Source organism: Acinonyx jubatus, chromosome X, assembly GCF_027475565.1.
Source record: "Acinonyx jubatus isolate Ajub_Pintada_27869175 chromosome X, VMU_Ajub_asm_v1.0, whole genome shotgun sequence".
In the NCBI taxonomy this organism is placed as follows: domain Eukaryota; kingdom Metazoa; phylum Chordata; class Mammalia; order Carnivora; family Felidae; genus Acinonyx; species Acinonyx jubatus.
In genome coordinates, this window is record NC_069389.1 from 10,277,798 (window position 1) to 10,304,104 (window position 26,307).

Consider the following 26,307-nt stretch of genomic DNA (forward strand, 5'->3'; position numbering starts at 1 on the left):
ATTTTAAAAACTTGATTACCATTGAAAGACCCTGGGATTCACACATGTATTCGTTGGTTCATCAGATATTTGAGTGTAATCTGTCAGGCATTAACCATTTGTTAGACCCATTATCTTTGTGAAGTATTTGGAGGTTAATTCTGTGATGGGGAAAAATATTTTATCCTCGTGACTTGAATATGTTATCAATAGTATAAGAAAGCGCTTCAGTTTTACGTTGTTAGTGTGATTCTTAAACTTTAGGAACATCCTAATTTATCGCTTAAACATCAGTGTAAAATGTCTACTCGATTTTTTTTTCCTTAAGGTATTTACTATGCAAGATCTATTAGAACTGCTCAAAATCAACCCTGAATCCGGTCTCTACAAATCACTGGTAGGATTGTTTAGTTGTTATAATCTGCCTTGGTCTGTTAATTGTAACTGAACAGTTGAATAAAGGTAAAATATTTTCTTTCAACAGATGTCAGGATTTGATAACAAAAACAAAAAAGGTAGGAGCCTTCATATATGTAGAAAATAGCAACATTTTTGTCATGTACTTTATCCTGTAAAACTCTGAAAGTAATCTTGAGGGGTAAGAGTAGGGAATTGAATTGGAATTTGATTTTCCATGCTGTGACAATACCTTGGGTTTTTTTTGGTTTTTTTTTTACAGATTTTATTTTTTTTTAAGTAATCTCTTCCCCTAACATGGAGCTCGAACTTAAAACCCTGACAGTGGGAGTGGCACGCTCCCACCATCTGAGCCAGCCAGGTGCTCCAATACCCTAGCTTTAAAAAAAAAAATAAAATGATTGATCTACTTTGACCAATGTACATCACTTCTCCAAATTTCAGTCCTCTTAATTGCTCTTAGATACTCGCACACAAAAAACCCACTGTAGACAGTAGTTGATACAGCCCCACAAATGATCTGAAAGGTACTTTTTGTAAACGTACCCACTGTTGGGAACATTGCCCCACACCCAGACAGTGTTAAGGCTCTAGGTATCTTTGTATCCTAGATCTCCTCCTCGATAAAGTACATGTCTATAAAGTACAACTTAAAAATTATTAATTGCTTAAAGAATGAAATAACTGGTTAGTAGTAAGTGTTACATAAATATTTCTTATTAAGTGTTGATATGGGCCTGGTAAACTGCTTTAATTTTGGCCTTGATAAGAACCATCCTAGAGGCCATTCTATAACTGCCACGGGTATAGACTGTGGGCTGGACTTGCCTACGGGCTTCATAGCATGAACTTCAGCTGGTAACTTGCCTGTAATACATATTCTTTAGGTCTTTTGAATAACCCGTAACGTTATGTAACGGCCCTTTCGTGTTGGTGTGCCCCTGGGTTTTGTCTGTCGCCGGCATTGCTATCATCCCCAGTCGGGTGTTCTTTTCAAACTTCGCATTCGGCAAACACTTGAGTATTTACCTTCTGCCAACTATTAGTCTGTGACTGAATTGCTTAGTCTCTTGGGAGTGATGTCAGCAGAGGATGAGTGAATCAGATCACAAGACCTCCTAGAGTGCCTGTGAAGTAGGGCATCCATACTGAAGTTGAGTATGGTAAGTGATCCTGTATTCTATATGCCGAGGCAGTACTGTTCTATGTAAATTTTCTGTAGTCATGGGAATGCCTATCCCTGTGCCATCTGATACGGTAGCGCGTGGCTATCCCTGTGCATCTGATAGAGCTAGCCATGTGTGGCTGTTGAAGGGTTGAAACGTGGCTAGCGTGGCTAACGAACTGTTAAATTGCAGTAGCCACACGTGAATAGTGGTCATACTGGATAGCACGGGCCTCAGGTATATAGTGGGTATCTGTAGCTTAACTCTGTGGGAAGGAAACTTGGGGCCTGAAGGGATCTTAAGAAATGGTATAACCACCCTGACAGATGGGTGTTTTCTCACAAAGCTAAGCATACTCTTCCCATCCAACAGTGATGCTCCTAGGTATTTACCCAACTGACTTGAAAACTTAGGTCCACGTAGATCCCCAAATAGGAATGTTTGTGGTACTTGATAGTGATGGCCAGAAATGGGGAGCAGTCACAATGTCACTAAGAGGGGTGGATAAAGAAACTGAGGTGCATCCAGACAAGGGAATACTAATGAGTATTTTGATGACAGTATTTTGCACTGTTAATCCATGCAAAAACAAACTACCTTTAAATGCATTTTGTTAGGGAAAGGGGCCGGTCCGTAAAGGGTACATATTGCATGATTTCATATATGATTTTCTGAAAAAGGCGAAAGTGTAGAGCTGCTGAGTGGATCGGTGGTTGCCAGGGATTTGGCGGAATGGGGGTGTGGAAGGTTGAATAGGTGAAGCACAGGGAATTTCTTAAGCGAGTGTGTTTCCTATGACCATGGTAGGATCTATATAGCACTATAGTGGTCAGAGCCTGTAGAACCTCCTAGCACAAAGGGTGAAGCTTAATGTATGCAATTTTAGGAGGTCAGGTGCCCCAGGATGGATTGCAGACAGTGACAAAATGGTCTGTCCTAACCCCCGTCCCCCCGCCCCCCTAGGAGAAGAAACGATTCTGAGCTCATCAACATTGGAAATGAAGATTTTATGACTAAAGGCAAATGAAACTATATAGGCCCTGGATGTGGAGTGATAGCTGGCTCATGGGGGTACTGGTTAACTGCTCTGAAACCATTGTACATGGATGCTGGATTTGGACAACTAACGCAATGGATAGTAGAGGGCGAGAGCCAAGTTTCTCCCTGTTAGAGTGTGATTTTACAGTTGGGTAAGGGGAGGAGGCTAGAATGATGTGTGTGATAGTGGGTTTGTTAGACCCCTCACTGTGAGCTCAGGTTTAGCTTCATACATCTGCAGAGGATCTCTATAGATCAATGTATCTGCACGGGTTCGTAGAACACTCAACTTTCCTTGTGCAGGCTGAGAGGGCCTAGAAGCAAGGACACCCTAGTAACTGTGTGCACACCTAGTGCCCGGTTTGGAACACTAAGATTGGGTTTCGAAGACCATTCCATAATAGGAACCAGGGCTCCCCGGAGCGATGACTGATTCTAGGACTGGGGCAGAGAAGGCACAAGAGGAGCCCGGAGTGTTGTCTAATGCTAGACATAGGGAAATGCTTAATAAGGGGGGAAAAAAGGCACTGTGAAGGAGCTCCTAAGGGCCAAAGCTAGAACAGTTGAATGAATGGGAGACCAGAGCAATCCTTCTCAGAGGGGTATGCATACAGGGAGGGGAGAGGGGAAGTGGAACCAGTTAGGACCCATGAGAAGCCCTGCAGACCTGGGAAACAGTGATGACCGTTACGGTGAGCGAGGGGGAGGAGCACCTCTGGAAAGATGACCCTACTGCAGCATCTCCGAGAACGTTCCTGCGGCATGTCAACCGTGTCTCCAGAGGCAGAGCAGGCATGCCTGAGCATAAGAGTAGCAGGAAGGTGTGAGGAGACAATGGGCTGACTGGGGGGAAAAGAAACGGGCAAGAGAGGATGAGCGGATGAGCCAGAGACGAATTGCAAGTGTATGTCTAATGAGAGGAAGTGAAAACCAGACTTGGAAATCTTGGGGAAAAGGGAGGTGGGAGGCCTTTACCTTTGTTCATGCAGAAGCTGAGTCCTTTCGACTGTTGGAAGATCCTAAAGCTCCTAACTTTTCATTTAATGTGTGTTTATTTTCGAGAGCGACAGACACACTGAGCGTGAGCGGGGGAGGGGCAGAGAGCGAGGGACACACAGAATCTGAAGCAGGCTCCAGGTTCCGAGCTGTCAGCACAGAGCCTGACGTGAGGCTTCAGCCCCCACAGACCCATCATTACCTAAGCCAAAGTTGGACGCTTAACCGACGGAGCCACCCAGGCACCCCAGTTTTGTTCTTATGGCTGAGTGATAATTCCACTGTGTGTGTGTGTGTGTGTGTGTGTGTGTCCGTGTGTCCCCGTGTCCCCGTCTGTGCGTGTGTGCACACACACTTACATACCACATCTATCCCTTGTAAACAATGCTGCTGTAAACCTAGGGATGCATATGTCATTTCAAGTTAGTGTTCGTTTTCTTTGCACAAATACCCAGTGGTGGAATTACTGGAACATATGATAATTCTATTCTTAACTTTTTTTTTTTTTCTTTGGGTAGAGCACATGCATGTGAGCAGGGGAGGAACGGGGGGAGAGAGAATCCCAAGTAGGCTCCACACCAAGTGTGGAGCCCAACAGGAGGCTCGATCTCACAACTATGAGATCATGACCTGAGCTGAGATGGAGTCAGACGTTCTTTAACTGAGCCACCCAGGCACTCCTATTTTTAACTTTTTGAGGAACCTCCATACTGTTTTCCACAGTGGCTGCACCAGTTTGCATTCCCACCAGCAGTGCAAGAGGACTCCTTTTTCTCCACATCCTCACCAGCATTAGTTTCTTGTGTTTTTTGGTTTTAGCTGTTCTGATAGGTGTGAGGTGATCTCTCACTGTGGTTTTGATTTGCATTTCCCTAATGGTGAGTGATGTTGAGCCTGTTTTTCGTGAGTCGGTTGGCCATCTCAATATCTTTGGAAAAGTGTGTATTCAGGTCCTTGACTCGTTTGTTGATTGGTTTTTTGTTGGATTGTAGAAGTCCTTTATATATTTTGGATATTAACTCCTTACTGGATAGATCATTTACAAATATCTTCTGCCATTCAGTAGGTTGCTTTTTGTTTTGTTGATGGTTTTCTTTGCTGTGCCAAAGCTCGCTACTTTGTAGTCCCGATAGGTCTCTTCAGGCGAAGGAAGCAAGAACTATCTAGAAAAACACATATCTACAGTTGATGTCAAAGATATTACTGCCTATGTTTTCTAGGAATTTTGTGATTTCAGCTCTCACATTTAGGACTTTAATTCATTTTGAGCTTATTTTTATGTGTGGTGTAAGAAAAGTGGTCCACTTTTATTGTTTTGCATGTAGCCATCCAATTTCCCCAACACCATTTGCTGAAGAGACTGCTTTATCCCCCTGGTGTATACTCTTGCCTCCTTTGTTGTAGATTAATTGACCATACATGCGTGGGTTTATTTCTGGGCTCTCTGTTCATCTATGTGCCTGTTGTGCCACTGCGTTACTGTTTTGATTACGACAGCTTTGGGGTACATCTTGCAATCAGGAATTGTGATATCTCCAGCTTTGTTCTTTTACCTCAAGGTTGTTTTGGCTCTTCAGGAGTCTTTCGTGGTTCCATACGAATTTTAGTGGTAGTCTAGTTCTGTGAAAAATGCTGTTGGTATTTTGACCGAGATTGCATGGCGTCTGTAAATTGCTTTGGGTAACATTGACATGTTAATAGTGGTTCTCTGAGTCCCTGAGCACAGAATATTTTCTGTTGGTGTCATCTTCGATTCTTTCATCCGTGTTTTAGGGTTTTCATAGTGTAGGTCTTTCAGCTCCTTGGTTTGGTTTACTTACAGGTGTGTGTGTGTGTATAATTTTTTTTTTTTTTGGTGCAGTGGTAAATGGCATTTTTTTTGCCACTTGATTATTACTGTATAGAGGTGCAACAGATTTCTGTATATTAACTTTGTATCCTGTGACATCACTGAATTCATTTATCGGTGCTAGTGTCTTTTGGTGGAGTCTTTGAAGTTTTCTGTGTATACTATCATGACATCTGCAAATAGTGACCGTTTTACTTCTTACCAATTTGGATGTTTTTTTGTCCAATGGCTGTGGCAAGGACTTTGAGTACTATGTTGAATCAAAGTGGTGAGAGAGGACATCCTTGTTTTTCCTGATCTTAGAAGCGCTCAGTTGTTTACATACATTATGAGGTTAGCTGTTTTTTATCTATAGCCTTTATTATTTTTTTTTTAACTTTATTTGAATTGAAGTTCGTTAACCGAGAGTGTAATATTGATTTCAGGAGTAGAACCCAGTGATGCATCACTTACATACAACACCTAGTGCTCGTCCCAACAAGTGTCCTCTTTCATGCCCATCGCTCATTTAGCCCATCTCCCCACCCACCTCCCCTCCAGCCACCCTCCATTCTGTCTTGAAGAATCTCTTATGGTGGGGTGCTTGGGTGGCTCATTCGGTTAAGTGTCCAACTCTGGATTTTAGCTAAGGTCAGGATCTCACTGTCCTGAGATCAAGCCCCGCATTGGGCTCTGTGCTGATGGCGCAGAACCTGTTAGGGATTCTGACTTCCTCTCTGTGCCCCTCACCTCACTTGTGCCATGTTTCTCTTTCTCAAAAATAGACATTAAAAAAAAATCTTGGGGCACCTGGGTGGCTCTGTCAGTTGGTTAAGCATCTGACTCTTAGTTTTAGCTCCAGTCATAATCTTAGGTTTGTGAGTTCGAGCCCCGCATCTGGGTCTGCACTGACAGTGTGGGGCCTTCTGGAAGTTCTCTCTCACTGTCTCTGTGCCACCACTTGCACTTGGTCTCTCCAAAGAAACTTAAAAAAAACCAACACTCTGATGGTTTGCCTCCTTGTGTTTTTATTTTCTTTCTCCTTCCCTTCCCCTTTGTTCATGTGTTGTTTCTTAAATTCCATGTGTGTGAGATAATGTATTGGTCTTTCTCTGACTGATTATTTCGCTTAGCATAATACACTCTAGTTTTTTTATTTTTTTGATATGAAATTTATTGTCAAATTGGTTTCCATACAACACCCAGTGCTCATCCCAACAGGTGCCCTCCTCAATGCCCATCACCCACTTTCCCCTCCCTCCCACCCCTCACTTTATTCTCAGTTTTTCAGTCTCTTATGATTTGGCTCCCTCTCTAACTTTTTTTTTTTTCCTTCCCCTCCCCCATGGTCTTCTGTCAAGTTTCTCAGGATCCACATGAGAGTGAAAACATACGGTCTCTTTCTCTGTATGACTTATTTCACTTAGCATAACACTCCAGTTCCATCCACGTTGCTACAAAAGGCCAGATTTCATTCTTTGTCATTTCCAAGTAGTATTCTATTGTACATACAAACCACAACCTCTTTATCCATTCATCAGTGGATGGACATTTAGGCTCTTTCCATAATACACTCTAGTTTCATTCACGTTGTTGGAAACGGAAAGATTTGATTCTTGTTTGATCACCAAGTAATATTCCATTGTGTGTAATACTGCACACACACACACACACACACACACCCCACCTTCTTTGTCAGTTGATGGACCTTTGGGCTCTTTACATAATTGGGCTGTTGGTGATAGTGCTGCTGTAAACACTGGGGTGAGTGTGCCCCTATGAATCAGCATTTTTGTGTCCTTTGGATAAATACCTAGTATTGGAATTGCTGGGTCATGGGGTAGTTTACTTTTTAGTTTTTTGAGGAACCTCCACACTGTCCTCCAGAGCAGCTGCACCAGTGTGCATTCCCACCAGCAGTGCAATGTTTGTTGGTTTATATCCTGTTTATCTTTTTTTGTATAAACTTGGTCCATGTCTTGTCTAATTTCTCCATTGTTTTGACTTGTAACAGCTCTTTGATATTATGAAAATTACTCCTGTCTCCACATCCTCGCGAGTACTTTGTTGCAGTGTATCACTTGTCTTTTGACTTGATTTCGTGCCATCTAGGTTTCTAATTCTTATGTGGTGAGATTGATGCTGCTCGTTATTTCTAGGTTGTGTGTCATGTTTGCAAAGGCCTTTCCTTAGAAATTATTCTTAGAAGATCTAGAATGTAAGAAAGGATAATGTTTAAAAGCCAAGATCTTAGAAACAGGGTTGATGCAATGGTTGAATGGAAAAAAGTTACATGCCGAAACTGTATTATGCGCTTTGTGTCTTGTAGGTTTTCTCATGGAGTTTTTAAAAGAAGTGGCAGAGTATCATCAGTCCAGAGCGAGCTGTGATGTGGGAACTCAGACAAGTTCCACATTGCCTGGCCAAGACTCACTTGGTAACTGGCTCTCCTTCAGAATTTTAATGTTTGTTTTCTCCTCAAGTGAAGGAACGGACCTGATGTGCTGTACTATGGGTCTGTTCCTTGACTGGGAGGGGTGCAAGCCACAGGGGCACAGGTGCCTGCTTCCTCTGGAAGCCTCGCGGGAGGCGGCCAGGACTGCTCGCCGGCGCCACCCTCCCCTCTCTGAAGGCCCACGTGCTTCTCTGTGTGTTGGGTTCAACCTCTCATAACTGGGAGGTTCTTCTCTAGGTTTCCTCTAACTTGAATTTATGGCCACTAAGGAAATCCTTGACTGCGTGCCTTGTGGAGAAAACTAGAGAAGTCAGTGGCATATCACTTTGGTTTAGAGCTGAGGAAATAGGGGTCCCCAGAGGAAGCACAACTTGGAAATGTTCCTTCTGGGTCAGAACGGATAGTAGAATCCGAATTTTTTTTTCTTTTTTTAATTTTTAAAAACTTATTTTTGAGAGAGAGGGGGAGGGAGCATGAGCAGGAGATAGGCAGAGGAAGGGAGACGCAGAATCTGAAGCAGGCCCCAGGCTTGGAGCTATCTGCACAGAGCATGACGACGCGGGGATCAAACTCCTAAACCGGGAGATCATGACCTGAGCCGAAGTTGGACGCTTAACCAACTGAGCCACCCAGGCACCCCTAGAGTCCAAATTTTTCTAAAATTACATGATTAATCAGTTTCTTGGCACCTCCTGAGTCTTAAGGAGAATAATACTTCTAACCAGTAAAAAGAGAAGTCTGTTATTAGTAAAACATAAGCTATATGATGAGGCCTTCATTTTGGCCTAGGTTTTATTCCATTGGGAGCATGGTACATGCTTATTCTAGAGAAGTACTGTCCAATAATAGCCACATGTGTAACTGTTAATTTTCTAGTAGCCATGGGGGGGGGAACAGGTGAATTTATTTTAATATAATTTATTTAACCCGGTATGTCCAAAAGATTCCAACATGTAATTGATCCAGAAAACGTTAATGAGATTATATAAAATTTCCATACTCCATCCTTGAAACCTGGTGTGTCCTTTACACTTAAAGCACCTCTCAATTTGAACTTGTCCCACTTCATGTACTCCGTGGCCACGTGTGGCTAGAGAGTCCTGTATTGGACGACACAATTGTAAAGCATTTGGAAAACCCAGAAAAGTAAATGGAAAACCTGTTGAAAGTTCTCTAAAAAGACGGACGCTGCCAATCTCTTCAAACTACTTGTGTCAGCCGCCTTGTCCGGTGCATCCTTTTTGGCGGGTGGTGTTCTCCACGATCGAGCTCATCCTGCAAGTCTGGGTTTGCGGTCGGTTGACGCTGGCCCGCAGCTGTTGTGGCGGCTGTGGCTCTACTGGAGAGAGCACTAGAACGACAGCCCAGCAACAGACGAGGTTGCAGCCCCAGTGCTGCCCTTACACAGTTGCTTAGCCCTATGGGACTCACTTAAACTGCACAGGCATCTGCTTCCTTCTCTGCAAAGCAGAGGAGTCAAAATACGTGATCTTTGATTTATTTTAAGGTCCGTGTTTTGAACGTGTCAGTCGACTTTAACCACAGTCCAATAAAAGCACTCTCTGCCTTGGCACTTAGGGACTGGGAAGAGATGCCAGTGTTTTCTGACTTAAGTTGCACTCTTGGCTTTCTTTCCCCCTGACATTGGATGGTGAGAATTTCCGATGTAAGGAATGGTGGAAACGGTTGTACAGTGAACACTTGTATACCTAGACTTACCTGGTAAATTTGTATCCTCCTTGCCTGATCGCTTATCCGACCCATCCATTAATCCATCTTAATTTTGTGGGGTTTCAAAGTAAATTGCAGACCTCCTTCCCGTTGCCCCTAAGTATACTCTGTGCTTTTGAACAGAGCTCCAGCCTCTTGCTCAACTGACGACAGTTCCCTATGCTAATTTCCTATGTTGTTGTTTTAACAGTGGAGAAGCTTCAGCTTATTGATGATCAGTTTGCAGGTGCTTACCCTCAGCGTCCAAAGTTAGAATCCTTAGAAGTAAAGTTAAATGAATATAAAAGAGAAATAGAACAGCAGCTTCGGGCAGAAATGTGTCAAAAGGTGAGCTGTATCTTGTTGCTGTGCTTGTCTTGAATGTCTTTAAAAAAAAAAAAAAAAAGTTTAAGAGCAAATGTAAGCAGGGGAGGGGCTGAGAGAAGGTGAGAGAATCCTTAGCAGGCTCCACGCTGTCAGCATAGAACCTGACTCGGGGCTCGAGCTCAAGAACCATGAGATCATGAACTGAGCCGAAATCAAGAAGTCAGACGTGTCACCAACTGAGCCACCCAGGTGTCCTGTGATGTCTTCATCTTGGGTATGGGGGGGGAAAAATAGAGAATTTTTATTAACAAATGTGATACACTGTTACGCATGATTTTTCTTTCCAACTGATGTCCTTTCTTATGCCTTTTGAGTGAATCCTACACGTATAATGAATGAGATCAAAGTAAAAATGAGTTAAACTAAGTATATTAGAGCATTAGTGTTAAACCTAACCCTGAAGAGAGAAGTTATTTTCTTAGTATAGTTTTGGTATTTACAATAATTGGTGATTGATTGGCAGTTAAAGTATCTTAAAGATACTGAAGTAGCAAAAGTTAAGATGGAAGAGAAAAGAAGGTCTGAGAGGGAATTGGCTGAGTTCCGGAACGAATTGGAGAGAGCTTGTCGAGCAAAATCTGACGCCCTTATTTCTCGGGAGAAGTTGGCTTTTGAGAGAATTCAGAAGCACCAAGAGGTAAGATTTTCCAATTCTTTGCCAGGTGTCTATTTCCTGTGGCTGTTTGTAGATGGGCTTCAGGCCCTAGAGTGGGTTGTGACAGTTGGTTAGCCAAGATCAAGCCCTACAGGTGTATGAGGGATGGAGGTCCAGAGCACAAGTGGTAGGACTGGCCTTGAAAAGGTTATGGAGACTTCCTCCCCCTAGAGCGCTGGGAGGAAGGGACTGCGGGTGCTAGCTTCCATGTTGGGAGCAGGCAAAACTCCCCGCTGAATACGCCCCCTCCTCTCGGGCAGATGGGAGGGTCGGGGGGCAGCCTCAAGGAGAGGATCGGTGTGGAACGGCTGCGTGGGGGTGGGGGCCGAACAGCCCTCCGAAGCAGGCCGGACTGGCGGAGCTGTGTGGAGGCCCTGGCCGTGACACGGGCATCCCGCAGCCGAAGTGGATCGAACCAGGTGCTTGTAGGCAGTTGGTGTGGTACAGTCAGGTTAGCGAGGGCGGGAAGATCGAGGCGCTTGGGCAGTGGACCTGACGGAGCTGAGTTTACTTGGCTTGAGAAGGGCAGCCTCTTGAGGACCTTGGGGTTCGGTGGGGTGGTGAAAGGGGCCGGAGGGGATGGTGGGCGGCTACTACCCCAGGGGGTTGGTGGGGGGAAACAGGGCTGTGTGGTGTTCTCGGAGGCATCCAGGACAAGATGTCGGGCCACTGATGGATGGAAGAGTACGCGTGGGCCCATAGGACAGGGCTGCGGGTTGAGATGTCGCGTGAAGACTAGAAACAACATGCAGTATGCTGCCCTTGGGTCACAGGGGTTGAGGGTCCCTGGAATTGCGGAGTCTAGGATTGTGAAAGGTGGCCGTTCGATTTCTCCTGGAAAGTGACTGGACAGGAAGTGGAAAGGGCGAGGAGTGGCAGGAGGGATGGGGTCCACTCTGAGGAAAAACTGGTTCCTTTCCCAAGGGGCTGTCTCAGACGAGCCTGGATTCGGGACACTGTCTGCTGTGTCCAGCCAGAACCGCTGCTATGTGGAGACCTCGAAAGTTGGAGGGCTCCCTCCCAGTGCCCACGCTTGATTACGACTGCTCAGAAAGACCCAGTCATGTCCTATGATTTCGTGTACCGTTTCTGGTGATGGGGCTCTTAGAGAAAAATCAATGTTGGAGCCACTGTCTTTGAGACGATTGGACGTTTACGTTAACACCCGCATCCTCAAGACGGGTGACTGGCTAGTTCAGATCAGTTACCAGACCAGAATATTCCTTGAGTCCGCTGATTCTCTGAAGGCTCTGGACAAGATGGCCATCCTCATGCCAAGCATCCTGGCTTTATTCCACTACCTGCAGTGCCCTTCTTGTGCCCCCGATGAAACCCTCTTGGCCTTCAAACCCAGCTTCTGTGTCCCTTCCTTGTAATGCCTTCCCTGACTGACTCACTCAGGGTCCTGTTCCTGCCACAGTCCTGAAGTATTTTAGTTATAAAAGTCATCACATCCTAGTGTGTAATTTCGCTTTCCCTGACTACACTGAATTTTGGAAAGATGGGAACTCTACCTGTTCATCTTTCTCTAGTTCTGAGTGTGCTGTTAGACACATGCCAGGTACTCCGTGAAGCCTTGCTCAGCGAACACACAAATGGAAGTGTGGCCCATTCATTCACCTTGTTAACCGAGTCAGAATGACCTATGAACTGAAACTTTGAGACGACAGAACCAGGGGCATTCTATTCTTTGGAAGTTTTATTGCTACATGCACATTTCGTGTCCTTTTCTTGCTGACGCACTTGTCGAAATGTTAAGTGTCTGGGGGATGTCCGTTAGGTAGATTAAACAGAGCAGATATGTTAGGAATATATGCTAATGGGGCCAAACAGTCATTGAAGGAGGGAATGCATGTTTGGGTGGCTAAATGGGCAAAAAGAGTATGCTGAATTGGAACCTCTTGAAAGTGAAATTGTAACCCTAAGTATCTGTAGTTCTCTGGAATCGAGGAAGCACTATGTTCGGATCTGTTATATCTTCTTTAGCTTGCTTGCTGAAAACTAATGCTTCTGTACACAGATTGAAACCAAGGAGATTTATGCTCAGAGACAACTTCTCCTCAAAGATATAGACATGCTAAGAGGCAGAGAAGCAGAGCTGAAGCAAAGAATGGAAGCTTTTGAATTGTGAGTAACGTGTGTTCGTTTGGGATATTCAGAATGACGATTCAAAAGAACTAAATACACGTCTTAATAGTCTGATGTTAACTGCCAAATAGAGTGTTCACTTGTAAAGGGGATCCCACCTAGCTTTAAAAGGCACAAATGAAGAGAAAGACTAGGGTTTCACTTATGAACTAGTACACATTAGAATGAAAAGCAGAGTGAGATGCCATCATCGGGCTACAGTATGACCAGACACGTGACTTGAAGAAGCTGATAATGCTTGAACAAATGCCATGTTTCTCATTTACATCCAGTCATTCACATCCGGTAGCTGCATGTGTGCAAAGTAACAATTCCAGATACCCGGACCTGCCGCCCTCTCCTGCACTGCTGCTGTTGGGGGAGGGGGAAGACGGTGGCTCTGACACGACTCCTACTGGGCGAAGAAACCACTGGTGGTGGTTTTTTTTTTTTTTCTTAGTACCAATTGCAGAGGGGCAGAGAGAGAGGGAGACAAAATCTGAAGCAGGCTCCAGGCTCTTGGCTGTCAGCACAGAGCCTGACCAGGGGCTTGAACTTCTGAACCGCACGGTTAGGACCTGAGCCAAAGTCAGACGCTTAGCCACATGCTGAGCCACCCAGGCACCCCTGGGTGAAACCATTAATCTTGGTGTGTGTGTTCCTTTCCCTAAGTGCTCACATCTGTATCCTCCTTCAAATCTCAGCTGGGATTAAGAGCAAGCTCCCCAGTCTGTAGTGGGTGGAATTAAGCTTTCTTTCCCATTTGGCATCTTGAAACTCGAAATATTCCAGGAACCCTATTTTATTTAAGAGGTTTGTCTTTGTCTTTATTAATGTTTTTCATTTACGCAGGTTCTGTCCATTTGATTTCTTCCTACCTTACTCTCTTTGGAAATTCTCAAGTGGCAGTTTGCTAATGTGAGAGAAAAGAAAAGGGACAAAGTTTGGGCAGATTCTGGATTGTATAATCATGATTATGTAACCACTTCTTGAACCTCTGTTTGCCCTGCCTCTCTCTTGTAAGCACATTAAGTGAAGTGAATGGATTTACTCGTCCTTTGCTGTACAGATGGGGCAGCAGAGGGAGCTCTAACACCAAGCCTTTATGCTTGGCCGGGAGCCCTCCCATCCCTGTGGTTTGGTCTAACTGCCTGTGAACCTGATTCCTGGCTCTGGAATTGGTTTTGTAGGTGTTTGAAGGTCTCCCCACGAAAAGCACTCCATTCTTCGAATTTGGAGGTTCTGATGGACCCATCTTCTGTTTTCGGCCTCTTCAGTCAATAGATGATTGAATGCCAAAAACGAATCTTGTACCTCTAATTGTTAGGGGCCAATCAGTTAAGTCTCACAGTGAGAAATAATATTCTAGGGGCGCCTGGGTGGCGCAGTCGGTTAAGCCTCCGACTTCAGCCAGGTCACGATCTCGCGGTCCGTGAGTTCGAGCCCCGCGTCAGGCTCTGGGCTGATGGCTCAGAGCCTGGAGCCTGTTTCCGATTCTGTGTCTCCCTCTCTCTCTGCCCCTCCCCCGTTCATGCTCTGTCTCTCTCTGTCCCAAAAAAAAAAATAAACGTTGAAAAAAAAAAGAAATAATAATCTAGAAGAAACAAACACTTGAGGTACACTAAACTTGGCTTTGTGGCTTTGTAACTAAAAGCATCCTTCTCTGACCCCTCAGTTGATTGTGGCCCTTGATCCCCTGTACCCCCTTTTTGAGTGTGGGTTTTCTCCTGTAAGTGTAGAAAAGTAAGAAACCACTTTGGTCACGACACATTGACAGTCCCCTTAGCCAGGTGCCATCTGCTAGCTGATGAGCTAAAGTTGGTAAAGTAGAGGGACTTCTGGCTCTTTCAGTTCACTTCCCATCAGGGAAGCCTTGTGAAGGTTTTACTCTGGAGCTAAAAACACAAGGTGTCTCTTTCCCTCTAAATGTGTTACTTCAGATGTTGGGGTTTTCTTACCTGCTTTCTTTCTCTTTGGCTAATTGCAGGGCTCAGCGGCTACAAGAAGAAAAAAATAAAAGAGCAACCAATGCACTTAGGAAACGGGAGCTGAATGTCCAGAATATTGAGGAGACCTATGACCAGAAGCTCAAGAATGAGCTGCTCAAGTAATTGCTTGGCCTTGTTAAAGAAATCCTGTGTCTGAATTAAGTTGCTGGAAACATGGCCACACTGATGAAGTAGATAGAGCCGACGGTTGATGGCAAAATTGAGGGTTGAAAAACATCTATGTTGTCATTGGTAGTCCAGCCTTTCCTGTGAGCATTTAAGATGGGTTTAAAAAGATACAGAGAATAGCATGCTCTGCTCATTTGACAAAAAAAAAAAAAAAATTGTTTTTAACATTTGTTTTTGAGAGAGCAAGCAGGAGGAGTGGCAGAGAGAGGGGGACCCAGAATCCAAAGCAGGCTCCAGGCTCTGAACTGTCAGCTCAGAGCCCAACACAGGGCTCAAACTCCTGAACCACAAGGTCATGACCTAAGCCAAAGTTGGACACTCAACACACTGAGCCACCCAGGCATCTCTCATTCTTCCTCATAGCTTCTCTGACACTTCCTGAGTACCTGTGGTTTGTTTTAAGTTGTTAGGGCACTTTACGACTTGCTCAGTTTGCACAGCCAAGAAGTCATAACATTGAAATTAATAAGTGCTCAGTTAATAGTAAATGCGTGTGTAGTGAAGAGAGGATTCAACTCGGCTTCTCAGGGTATTTATTAGTAATTGACCTCATTTTTATTGCCTTGCTCTTAATTTGTCATTGTGCCATTACATCATACCTGCAAAGGTTTCTGGAGGCTATTTTACTTTTGAGAGAATGAGGACAAGCAGGGGAGGGGCAGAGAGAGAGAGAGAGAGAGATGGAGACAGACCCAGAATCTGAAGCAGGCTCCAGGCTCTGAGCTGTCAGCACAGAGCCTAACACGGGGCTCAAACTCATGAACCATGAGACCATGACCGGAGCCAAAGTCAGATGCTCAATCAACTGAGCCACTCAGGCTCCCCTGGAGGTTGTTTTTAAAAACTGCTGTTAAAGATAAGTAGGGGGCATCTGGGTGGCTCAGTCGGTTAAGCGTCTGACGTCGGCTCAGTTCATGATCTCATGGTTGGTGAGTTTGAGCACCACGTCGGGCTCTGCGCGGACAGTGTGGAGCCTGTTAGGGATTCTGTCTGTCTCTGTCTCTCTAATTAAAAATAAAACTTAAACACCATTTTCATTGTATGACTTTTGAAACAATGGATTTTAGGTACATATTTTATGTCCACTCCTCTAACCTACTAGTGAACACTGAAGTAGTTCTAGTCATTAAATGCAGAATAAATGAAACACGTATATGTGAATTCAGCATAGCCGTGGATACAGAGAACTGTTGGGTATCGTTTGTCTTGGTGTGTCCTTGGAGGCCTCGGGTGTCCTTCTATGGTTTCAGCCAGTGTTGAATTTGGGAGGACATCATGGGAGTGCCTCTCTGCTTTTTCTGACCTCTCAACCGCAAAGTCAGTTGGCAACAGCTGGTGGAGGTGGCTGAAACCCCGGAAGATGAGCCTTTGGGTGTCTCTAATTCAGATCTCATGCTGTTGGCAGTCAGCCGTCAGGACTGTGCTCAGCCCGTAAGGGCAAAAGTTCCTCTCTGAGGGAAGAGAGACGGGACAGGTGAATTGCAAGTGACCGACTTGGTTATCATTTGGGATTTAGGGCCCGTCACGCACACCGGAAGTTTAACTTAATTGACTTCTTGGTGTCGGTCGAGACCAAGGGAGAGAGAATTGTGCTTGGTGACCTCACAACAACAGGACCCTTCGTTTTGTGTGATTGAGTTTGGGGACCGAATTTACAGGATCACAACAGAGTTCTCCAGACCTTTCACGTTTGGAATTCAGATCCTTGGCTCTCTTCTTGAGAGAGTCTGAGGTTTGCACGTGGTCACTTTCGGTGCCCCGGTCCCGTAGATAAGCTCGGGTATTGATAGTCCATCCAGGAGAGTGACAAGCTCATTTTAGTTTTTCTGACCTGCAGGTATCAACTTGAACTCCAGGACAACTATATCGCTAGAACTCACAGGCTGATAGAAGATGAAAGGAAGAATAAAGGTGACTCTGGGGACGAGCTCTGTTCACTGTGACAGAGGCTGTTAGCTTGCGAGTGCCTGTTCTGTATTCTAAAAAAACCTATCGTTTACACCTGGTGTTACTGCAAAAAGTACATGGTTTTATTAATCTTACAAAATTGGTTTTTTAATACATTTTTGTGAATCTTCACGTTTAACCTTTCGTATATTCGCAAAGGTTAGTGATTCACCAGCAGGATTTTATCCAACTTTCTTTCAGTGTATTTTGATAGATGTGACTATCAAGAAAGTGGCAGCGACTTTTTGCCATCGGGTAATTACTACTCTTAACCACGAGACACTACAATTTTTACTTCCGGAAAATTGTAACTTCTCTGTCCCTGTGATCTAGTTTATTTCTTCTACTTCTAATGTATTCGTATGCTTCATGATATTTTCACGTGACATAGAATCTTTTCTTGGTAAGTTTTTTTTATTTGAGAGAGAAAGGAACCCCAAGTAGGCTCCACACTATCAGTACAGAGCCTGATGCAGGGATCAAACTCCTGGAACTGTGAGATGACGATCTGACCCAAAACCAAGAGTCGGATGCTTAACCAACTGAGTGACCCAGGCGCCCCTACTTGACCTATAATCCCTTAAATTCTTGAATATATTAGCCCAAGAGTAGGAAAGCTGGATAATTTTTTAGTCTTTGGGATACTGGACATCTTAATATGTTTCTGGGAATTTGTCGATGAAAAGAAGTCAAACTTCTAGTGGCGATTTCAAATGGACTCTTGGGAGTAAACCAAGGCTAAGCACTTGATGCTGACTGGTCAGGTCACCCCGTGTACATCTGCTCGCAGCTAGCCTGTGGAGGCTGATACTTCTATGTACCCGTGCTGTCACGCGTTCGGCAGGTCAGGGTTTTGATGTTACATCTCCATAGACCGTGTTAGATGAAGTGAAAATGACAAAATCGTAAATACAGAATCCCAACAGACAAATCTGTCTTTAAGGAAGTTCTGCCCTGACGGCGCGCGGGCCCTGTGCTCAGAGCCGATGGTGTAAGTGGTGACTTTTGTGCAGCAGGACTAGGCTTGCCGCGTATTCGACCGTTAGAGTTACTTGCCGTCACATGTTGACTAATGGGGCTTGTTTCTTACTTGGCTGCTGATTTGTTTTGACCTTGACATCTGCTATTCAGATAATGAAATAATGGTCGTTAGGTGTGACATAGTGGCCGTAAGTTATTAAACGACTTGTATTCGCTAGGAAAACCTGATGTTAATTGGTTGGCTCTTTTCTTTCAGAAAAAGCTATACATTTGCAAGAGGAGCTCACAGCTATTAATGCGAAAAAGGAAGAATTTGGTCATTCTGTAAAACGTGTCAAAGAGCTCGAGGTAATGAAGTCGTGGGTTTTGAAATCGACATAAGGCAATATATGAACCTAGAGCTTTAGTCCTGCGTGATTTATCTTACGTTGTCCTCTTGACGTGTTGGGACTTGTTTCCATCTTAGTCTCCTGGGGAAGCACAGCAAGAGGATGTCCTTTGGGGCCTAGATCCCTGCCTGAATCCCGTGTCTCTCCCTTTCTGCTTGTGTGCCTTGGGGCAAGCTCTGTGACCTCAGACTCCTCCTGTGTAAACTCTGGGATGTTCCCACCATGCGTGGCTGTGGAGGGAGTTCGGGGAGCTGAGTTCACGTCGTACGCGGCTTGTATGCACTAGCTTCTACCTCAGCCTCTTCTCCCTTCCCATCAAGGGCAGGAAAACTTCCTGTCAGGATGTCAGGATCTCCCAGCTTAAAACCCGATGAGATGCGCTTTTCACATGCCACTGTTACTTCACTTGGATTAAGCTGTGTGTTTGCGGGGCACCTGGGTGGCTCAGTCGTTTAAAGCGTCCAACTTCGGCTCAGGTTGTGATCTCACCGTTCATGGGTTCGAGTCCTGCGTCTGGCTGTGTGCTGACAGCTTGGAGCCTGGAGTCTGCTTTGGATTCTGTGTCTCCCTCTCTCGCTCTTTTTCTGCCTGTCTCAAAAAAAAAATAAAAACTTCTGTGCTATGTGAAGGACAGAGGTAGAACTTGAGGTACATAAAATGTTAGGCACAGAACCTATTTTTGTAGCCTGTTTTGTAGCACTTTAGACAGAGAACATAGTTTATAAGGACTTGTGTATTGGAGAACTCTGTAGGCTTCTGTAACCACACTTGAGCTGTATTGTACTACTAAGAGGAAAGCACCCCACAGCGCGTTAGTGAGATCTCCCCCTTTGATACTTAAGAAATGCCTTGCTGCAATTTGGGGTTGATTTGGGGGGCCCTTAGTTGCCTCTGGAGGAGAGGACTTCTGCTGTGGTTCGGGTCTCCTTGCAGAGAAACAGACTTGGGTCAGATGACCTTCATTAAATCGTGGCGCCCAGCCTCAGGCAGCTTGGCAGCCTGGACTCAGGCGGGACTGTAGTCACCCACTGTTCACACACAGGTGTTGCTGTTTCGATTCCAGCTTGAGTTAGAGTCGGTCAGAACCCAGTCTTTGGCGATAAGCAAGCAAAACCACCTGCTGAGAGAAAAGGTGAAAGAAATGAGTGACTATTCGCTACTGAAACAAGGGAAACGGGAGCTTCAGGCGCAAAATAAGCTACTTAAACAACAGCTGGAAGAGACCAGAAGTGAGAACTTGCGTCTTCTAAACCGTAAGTCTTGTCCGGATTGGCGTGTCTTTGTGATTGACACTGGCTCAGTATTCCGAAACTGCTCTGTCCTGTAAGGGAGGCTTCAGTTGAGAAGATTTTCTCAAATTTCGTGGATTGAAGGTACATTCTTTTCACTCGCTGCCACGAAATTGCATCACTAACAAGTTTCCAACTGTATAAATATGCCTCTCTGGGTGGCCCTCGGCTCCCCTTTCCTCTGAATGCTGGTTGGGTTTGGCCAGTGGGGACACACTCCTGTGCTTGGAGGGAGGGAAAAGAGTGAGGTCGAGGTGGCTGTGATCCCTTCCGTGTCTCCTCCCGTGCGGTAGGCCAGGGCGGGCCCTGGGCCTCAGCCAGGCAGGAGCCCAGGCCTTGGCTTCTCAGGGCTCTGTACCTGCTCGCGGTCTCCGGGTCTGGGAATTCCTCCCCTCCAGGCCCTAGGAGCGTTGACAACAGGGCCCCGGTACCCCGGGGAACTACACTGTCCTTCGTGGCTACCCGATGTGAGTCCCTTTATTGAAGGATCTTCTGGTGACCCGAACTGGGGATACCATCTGCTTTCTGCCTGGACCCTAAGTGCCACTGACAGATGCCCAGGTCGGACTGGACCTCGGGGCAGTCGTTGGCAGGTTCTGACAGGTTCCTCCTGTGCCTTCTGTGCATACTAGGGCAGATTGGTGGGCTTTCATGTTAATTTCTGGATTTGAAAGAATTCTTTTTACTGGGAGTACAATCCTGGAGAGCTGTAAAGTGTGCAGTCACGTGCATTAAATTCTCGGGGTGTCTGGGTGGCTCAGTCAGTTAAGTGACTAACTCTTGATTTCGGCTCAGGTCATGATCTTGCAGTTCATCAGTTGGAGGCCCTGCACCGGGCTCTGCACTGACAGTGCAGAGCCTATTGGGGATTCTTTCTTTCTCCCTGTCTCTGTCCCTCAGTGCTTGCGTGTGTACGCGTGCTCGGCCTCTCTCTCAAAATAAGTAAACTTAAATAAGCTTTTTTTAAAGTAATTCTTTGGTTGGGAAGTTGGTGAGTCAAGATGGCGCTTAGTCTCCTTAATTACTGTCATGTACAAAGGGAAGAACAACGTAAAGCCTCTTGAGCTGCTTTTGTTAGGTGAAACGAGAAAACGTGAGGCTGGTGACGAGCAGGCTTTTTTACCTTCACAGACCTGGCTCAGCCTTCTCCAGAGCTGGTGGCTTTTCAGAAAGAACTAAAGAAAGCAGACAACGCTATCGTGTGTGAGCATAAGGAGTTCGAGATCCACAGGCAGAACCTGCAGAAGCAGCTGCAAAGTGAAGTGAGTACTGCCTGGCTCACCCAGGCATCTGGGCGGGCCGCTCTATGGGCCTGGGGACTCGGTGTGCGCCACACCGGCACCAGTCAGCCGGTGGCATCAGAAATGAGCCCCCAGTCTGCTGATTACTCCCCCAGTGTTCTTTGTCCTTGGAGAAAACTCTCAAGCTGTTGTGTGACCTTAAGTTCCCCATAGTAATAAAACCGAGAGGAAAGTAAACCCCCCTAAACACGCAGTTTTCCAATCCCTGTTGGTGCTCCCTGGTAAAAGTAGCTGATTCCCCCCCTGTGATGCAACAGTATTGATGCTCTTTCTGACATCTGCCTCTTGTGCTGGAATAGCTGTTGTTGGAGAGGAGTGAAAAAGGAGCTGTGGAACTTGCTAGTGGGTTCTGTTGTTGTTTCATCTGGACCCCGGGGGTGATGGGTGTCTGGCTGCCGAGAATTGGCCAAATCGATGAAGAAAATCAGCCCGATGAGAGAATTGTGCCTTTGGAAGTATGCTGTGTGATTGGTTTTACATTGATTTCTTTTCCTTGTCTAAATCTTGGCAGATTGAACGTTCTGCACAGCTGAAGGCCCAGATCCTCGATTACGAAGATTCCGTAAAGAGGTTAAGGAGACAGGTGGCCGATTTGAAATTGCAACTGACACAAACCCAGACGGGTTAGACACCTCTTTAACTTGTGTGTGGGTGGGTGTGTGGGTGCACACATGGGGGAGAGAATGCGAGCAGCTTCTGATGCTTGTGAACACGTAATGATGCTTCAGTGAAGTTGTAATTCTCACAGTAGGGAAAAGCTATAGAAATGTGTCACCTTACAAGTAAAACTCTTGTCTTGGGGCACCCGGGTGGCTTAGTTAAGCGTCCGACTTCAGCTCAGGTCATGACCTTGCGGTTGTGGGATTGAGCCCCATGTCAGGCTCTGTGCCGACAGCTCAGCCTGGAGCCTGCTTAGGATTCTGTATCCGCCCCCCCCCTTCTCCCTCCCCCTCCCCCCTCTGCGTGAAGAAAGCAGGCCTGTGAAGCCATAGCTGGTACATGCACTCTCTTGATAAATGTTGATCATGATTGCAGCTTCAGAAAGTGTTGAATGTGCGAGTTTGTCCTGAATACTTTGATTTTTGCAAAAGAATGCTCTTGATCTCTTTTAACTCTATCCTCCACCTTTTCCCATCCTTTCTCACACTGTCGTTTTGTAACCCATAGCCCTAGAGAACGAGGTGTACCGCAACCCAAAGAATTCTCTGCTCGATCGGCCCATCAGCGGATTAATGGGTGGCAACGTGGTGGTACCTCACAATGGTGACCTGAACGGGGATTTCTTGAAAGATGCTTTCGGACTGGAAAGGCTGATGGCAGACATGCTTCTGTCAAGGATCGCAAGTGACCCAAGTGCAAGCACCGGGAGTAGTTCCCCTGATTCTGACCTGGAGTTTGTAGCCAAGACCAAGGCAAGGGTGAAAGAGCTAGAGCAAGAGGCCGAACGTTTGGAGAAAGCTTTCCAAACTTACCATCCAAGAGTTCATCCACGCCCCACGGGAAGGTCTTCAGCCAAGAGCCCGCCACCCCTGCTTGTGACAGGAACGCTCAAAAAGGCCACTTCCGGTTTCCCTGGAAGCCGTACTTCCGCAGAGGACGCGGCTGCCCCTGAGCAGCCTCTGGCAGGCACACCCGAGGAGGACAGGAGCAGCGCTTCGGCTTCTGAGGCGCGGCCGTGCGAGGGCACGCCCTCCAGACGCCTCTCCTCCACTCCCCTGCCCAAGGCCAAAAGGAGCCTCCTTGCTAAAGTGTATCTGGAAGGTGAGCTGCCAAGAGGGTTGCGGGGTGCTCTGCATTTGGAAGCTTCTGGTGCTCAGAGGGCCTCTGAACCGAGTGAGAGTGCAGCCCGGGACGGCAGGAAGGAGCAGGAGCTGAGCCTGGCAGAGCCCGAGCTCCAGCAGTCGTGTCCTCGGTCTCAACCTGCCTTGTCTGGCTGACGGTGGCGTCTCCCACACGGGGCAGGGATGCCGAGGGGAGGTAGTGGGGTAGTGTCCCATTTTACCATTTTCCTCGGTGTGCAGACCTGTGCTGAGTGACCGGTGGCTTTCCCTTTACCTCTGGTGAGTTGCATGTTTGTCACTGCTGTAGTTGTATTTAGGTGCCTGAATCATCAGTTTGGTAGATCATCTGTGTGTCCTACCCAACTGTTTGCAAGGGTAATGTTAGCTTTTTGAAGGTAACAGAACTGCTCAGAAACGACGTTGCTACCTTCTCCTTGCAATTTGTAATGGTCAAGCTTTCTGCCCCTTAGGTGGGGACAGATCCGGTGCTGCTGGCTGCAGTCCTGGTCCTGAGACAACGCCCCAGCCATCACCCTCTGAGTCCGGGCACAGCCCTTCCCTCCACCTGCTGCCCAGCCCTCCGGAGCAGGCCAGGTAACCCCGCCTTCCCCTCGGCCACACCCACTCTGGGTAGCCTCACCGGGCTCACGCTGGACTTGTTGGGGGTTTGGGGGATATGAAAGACCCCTTGGCAGTACAGAATTTGTAATCAGATTGTAAGATGACGTATGATCTTTGAGAATCCTCTAAATAACCTGCTTGGAGAAAATAACTCCTTTTAGCAAGTAAGTAATTTCTACTGGTTTGCCAAGCTTGGCGTGTAGAATAGAGACGATGGGGTCAATAAACATCTTCATAGTTGCAAGAGTAGACTCAGTTTACAAAGATAAAACCAATGTACAAAACCTGCAAAAACAAATGCAGTTGAAAACAATTTTTGGGTCCCCTGGAGGGCTCAGTCGGTTAAGTGTCCGACTTCAGCTCAGGTCATGATCTCACGGTTTGAGTTTGAGCCTCGTGTCGGGCTCTGTGCTGACAGCTTGGGAGCCTGGAGCCTGCTTCGGATTCTGGGTCTCCTGCTCTCTCTGCCCCTCCCCTGCTCATTCTGTGTCTCTGTCTCTCTAAAAAATATAAAAAAAAGTTGAAAACATTTTCACACATTGTTAGTCACTCAAAAATATTTCGGCATTTAAAATATAAACAACGTTCTAATTTTTTTTTTGGACCCGAGTATAGTTGACTCACGATGTTGGATTCGTTTCAGGTGTACAGGATAGTGATTGGACTCTGGACGTTATGCTGTGCTCCCCACGAGTGTAGCTGCTATGCAGTATTGTTAGACTCCCCTTGAGCGAATTCGCTGTGCTGTACCTTTCATACCCGTGGCTTCCTCGTTTCCTAAGTGGAAGCCTTTACCTCCCACCCACCTTCACCCTTCTGCCCACCCCTCCACTCCCTCTCCCAACTGTCGGTTTGTGTTCTGTATTTAGAGGTCTTACTCTTTCTTATTCACTTATTCTTGAGATGCCACACAGAAGTGAAATCATAGGGTATTTGTCTTTCTCAGTCCGACTTATTTCATTCAGCATCATGCCCTCTCGGTCCATGCGCGTTGTTGCAAATGGCAAAAATCGCATCCTTTATTATGGCTAATATCCCGCTAGGTATAGGTGCGTGTATACATGCTTACACACCCACGTTTCTTTATCCATTCTTCAGTCAGTAGATACTCGGGTTGCTTCTGATCTTGGCTATTGTAAGTAATGCTGCTGTAAATAGAGGGGTGCATAGATGTCTGCAAATTAGTATTTGTTGTCTTTGCATAAATACCCAAGAGTGGAATTCCTAGATGATCCGGTAATTGTATTTTTAATCGTTTGAGGAAGCTCCGTATCGTTTTTCAGTCGCAGCACCACTTGGCTTTCCCATCAACAGTGCTGGAGGGTTCCTTTCTCTCTACACCCTCACCAACACTTGGTGGTACTTGGCGTTTTGATTCTAGCCATTCTGACACATGTCACCTGATCTCTCCTTGTAGTTTTAACGTTTTTTTATTTTTGAGACAGAGACAGAGCGTGAACAGGGGAGGGGCAGAGAGAGAGAGGGAGACACAGAATCTGAAACAGGCTCCAGGCTCTGAGCTGTCAGCACAGAGCCTGATGCGGGGCTTGAACTCACAGACCGTGAGATCATGACCTGAGCCGAAGTCGGACGCTTAACCGACTGAGCCACCCAGGCGCCCCTCTCCTTGTAGTTTTAATTTGCGTTTTCCTGATGATGAGTGATGTCGGGCATCGTTTCCTGTGTCTTTTTGCCATCTGCGTGTCGTCTTTGGGAGCTGTCTCTTCAGGTAGTCCGGCCTTTTTGGTGGGATTGTTTGGATTATTGGTGTTGAGTTGTATAAGTGCTTTACATATTTTAGTTTTCTTTTTTGAGAGAGTAGGAGAGGGGCAGAGGAAGTGGGAGAGAGAATCTTAAGCGGGTTCCGTGCCAGCACAGAGCGCTACACAGAGCTTGAACTCACGACTGTGACATCATGACCTGAGCCAAAAGCAAGAGTCTGACACTTAACAGACTGAGCCAGCCAGGTGCCCCTACGTGTTTTGGACATCATTGGATTTATCATTTACAAATCTCTTCTCCCATTCGGTAGGATGCCTTTTGTTTGGTGATGGCTTTTTTTTTTTTAAGCTGTGGAGAAGCTTTTTATTTTGATGGAGTCCCAGTGGTTTATTTTTTTTCTCTTGCCTCAAGAGACCTACCTAGAAAAATGTTGTGAAGGCTGCTGTCACAGAAATTCCTGCCTGTGCTCGCTTTGAGGATTTCTATGGATTCAGGTCTGAGGTTTAGGTCCTTAGCTTCTTTTGAGTTGATTTTTGTGTTGGGTATAAGAAAGTGGTCCAGTTTCTTTGTTTTGCATGTAGCTGTCCGGTTTTCCCAGCATCATTTACTGAAGAGGCTGTCTTTCCCCATTGTACATTGTTGCCTCGTATGTCAGAATAATGGGCCATATTAACTTGAATTTCTTTTTGGGCTCTCTATTCTGTTTGATGGACGTGTGTGTCTATTTCTGTCAGTGCCATATGGTTTTGATTACTATAGCTTTCCAGCATATCTTGAAATCTGGGATTGTGATCCCTCCAGCTTTGATCTTTTTTCTCAAGATTGCTTTGGCCCTTTGGGGTCTTCTGTGGCTCCATACAAATCTTAGTATTTGTTCGAGTTCTATTAAAGATGCTGTTGGGGGGGCACCTAGGGGGCTCAGTCGGTTGAGCATCCGACTTTGGCTTGTGTCATGATCTCACAGTTTGTGGGTTGCAGCCACATGTCGGGCTCTGTGTACACAGTTCAGAGCCCGGAGCCTGCTTTGGATTCTCTCTCCTTCTCTCAAAAATAAACATTATAAGATTATTTTTAAAATGCTGTTTGTATTTCGATAGGGATTGCATTGAATCTGTAGATTGCTTGGGGTAGCAGGGACATTTGAAAACGTTACTCCTCACAATCCATGAGCATGGACTGGCTTTCTGTTGGTGTCCTCTTCAGTTTCTTTTATCAGTGTTGTATAGTTTTCCAAGTACAGGTCTTTCAGCTCCTTGGTTAGATTTATTTCCAGGTATTTTACTATTTTTGGTGCAATCGTAAATGGAGTTACTTCTGTTTTTGTACTACTTCATTAATAGT

The 26,307-nt window shown here is 45.9% G+C and overlaps 1 protein-coding gene across 6 annotated transcripts in view; it reads left to right on the forward strand.

Annotated features, from left to right (window-relative positions):
• Positions 1-26,307, forward strand: part of OFD1 (OFD1 centriole and centriolar satellite protein) — an 80,630-nt gene that overhangs the window by 44,580 nt on the left and 9,743 nt on the right. For 5 of the 6 annotated variants that reach the window (XM_053202086.1, XM_053202085.1, XM_053202087.1 and 2 more), the window contains 14 exons: positions 308-376; positions 464-494; positions 7,754-7,861; positions 9,801-9,937; positions 10,440-10,613; positions 12,652-12,758; positions 14,746-14,865; positions 16,773-16,846; positions 18,120-18,211; positions 19,316-19,505; positions 20,673-20,803; positions 21,354-21,465; positions 22,010-22,603; positions 23,094-23,217. In XM_053202086.1, coding sequence (XP_053058061.1) covers positions 308-376; positions 464-494; positions 7,754-7,861; positions 9,801-9,937; positions 10,440-10,613; positions 12,652-12,758; positions 14,746-14,865; positions 16,773-16,846; positions 18,120-18,211; positions 19,316-19,505; positions 20,673-20,803; positions 21,354-21,465; positions 22,010-22,603; positions 23,094-23,217 — 2,063 coding nt within the window. Of the gene's footprint in view, positions 1-307; positions 377-463; positions 495-7,753; positions 7,862-9,800; positions 9,938-10,439; positions 10,614-12,651; positions 12,759-14,745; positions 14,866-16,772; positions 16,847-18,119; positions 18,212-19,315; positions 19,506-20,672; positions 20,804-21,353; positions 21,466-22,009; positions 22,604-23,093; positions 23,218-26,307 lie in introns of those variants that run through there. The other variant, XM_053202088.1, reaches the window with a different exon arrangement.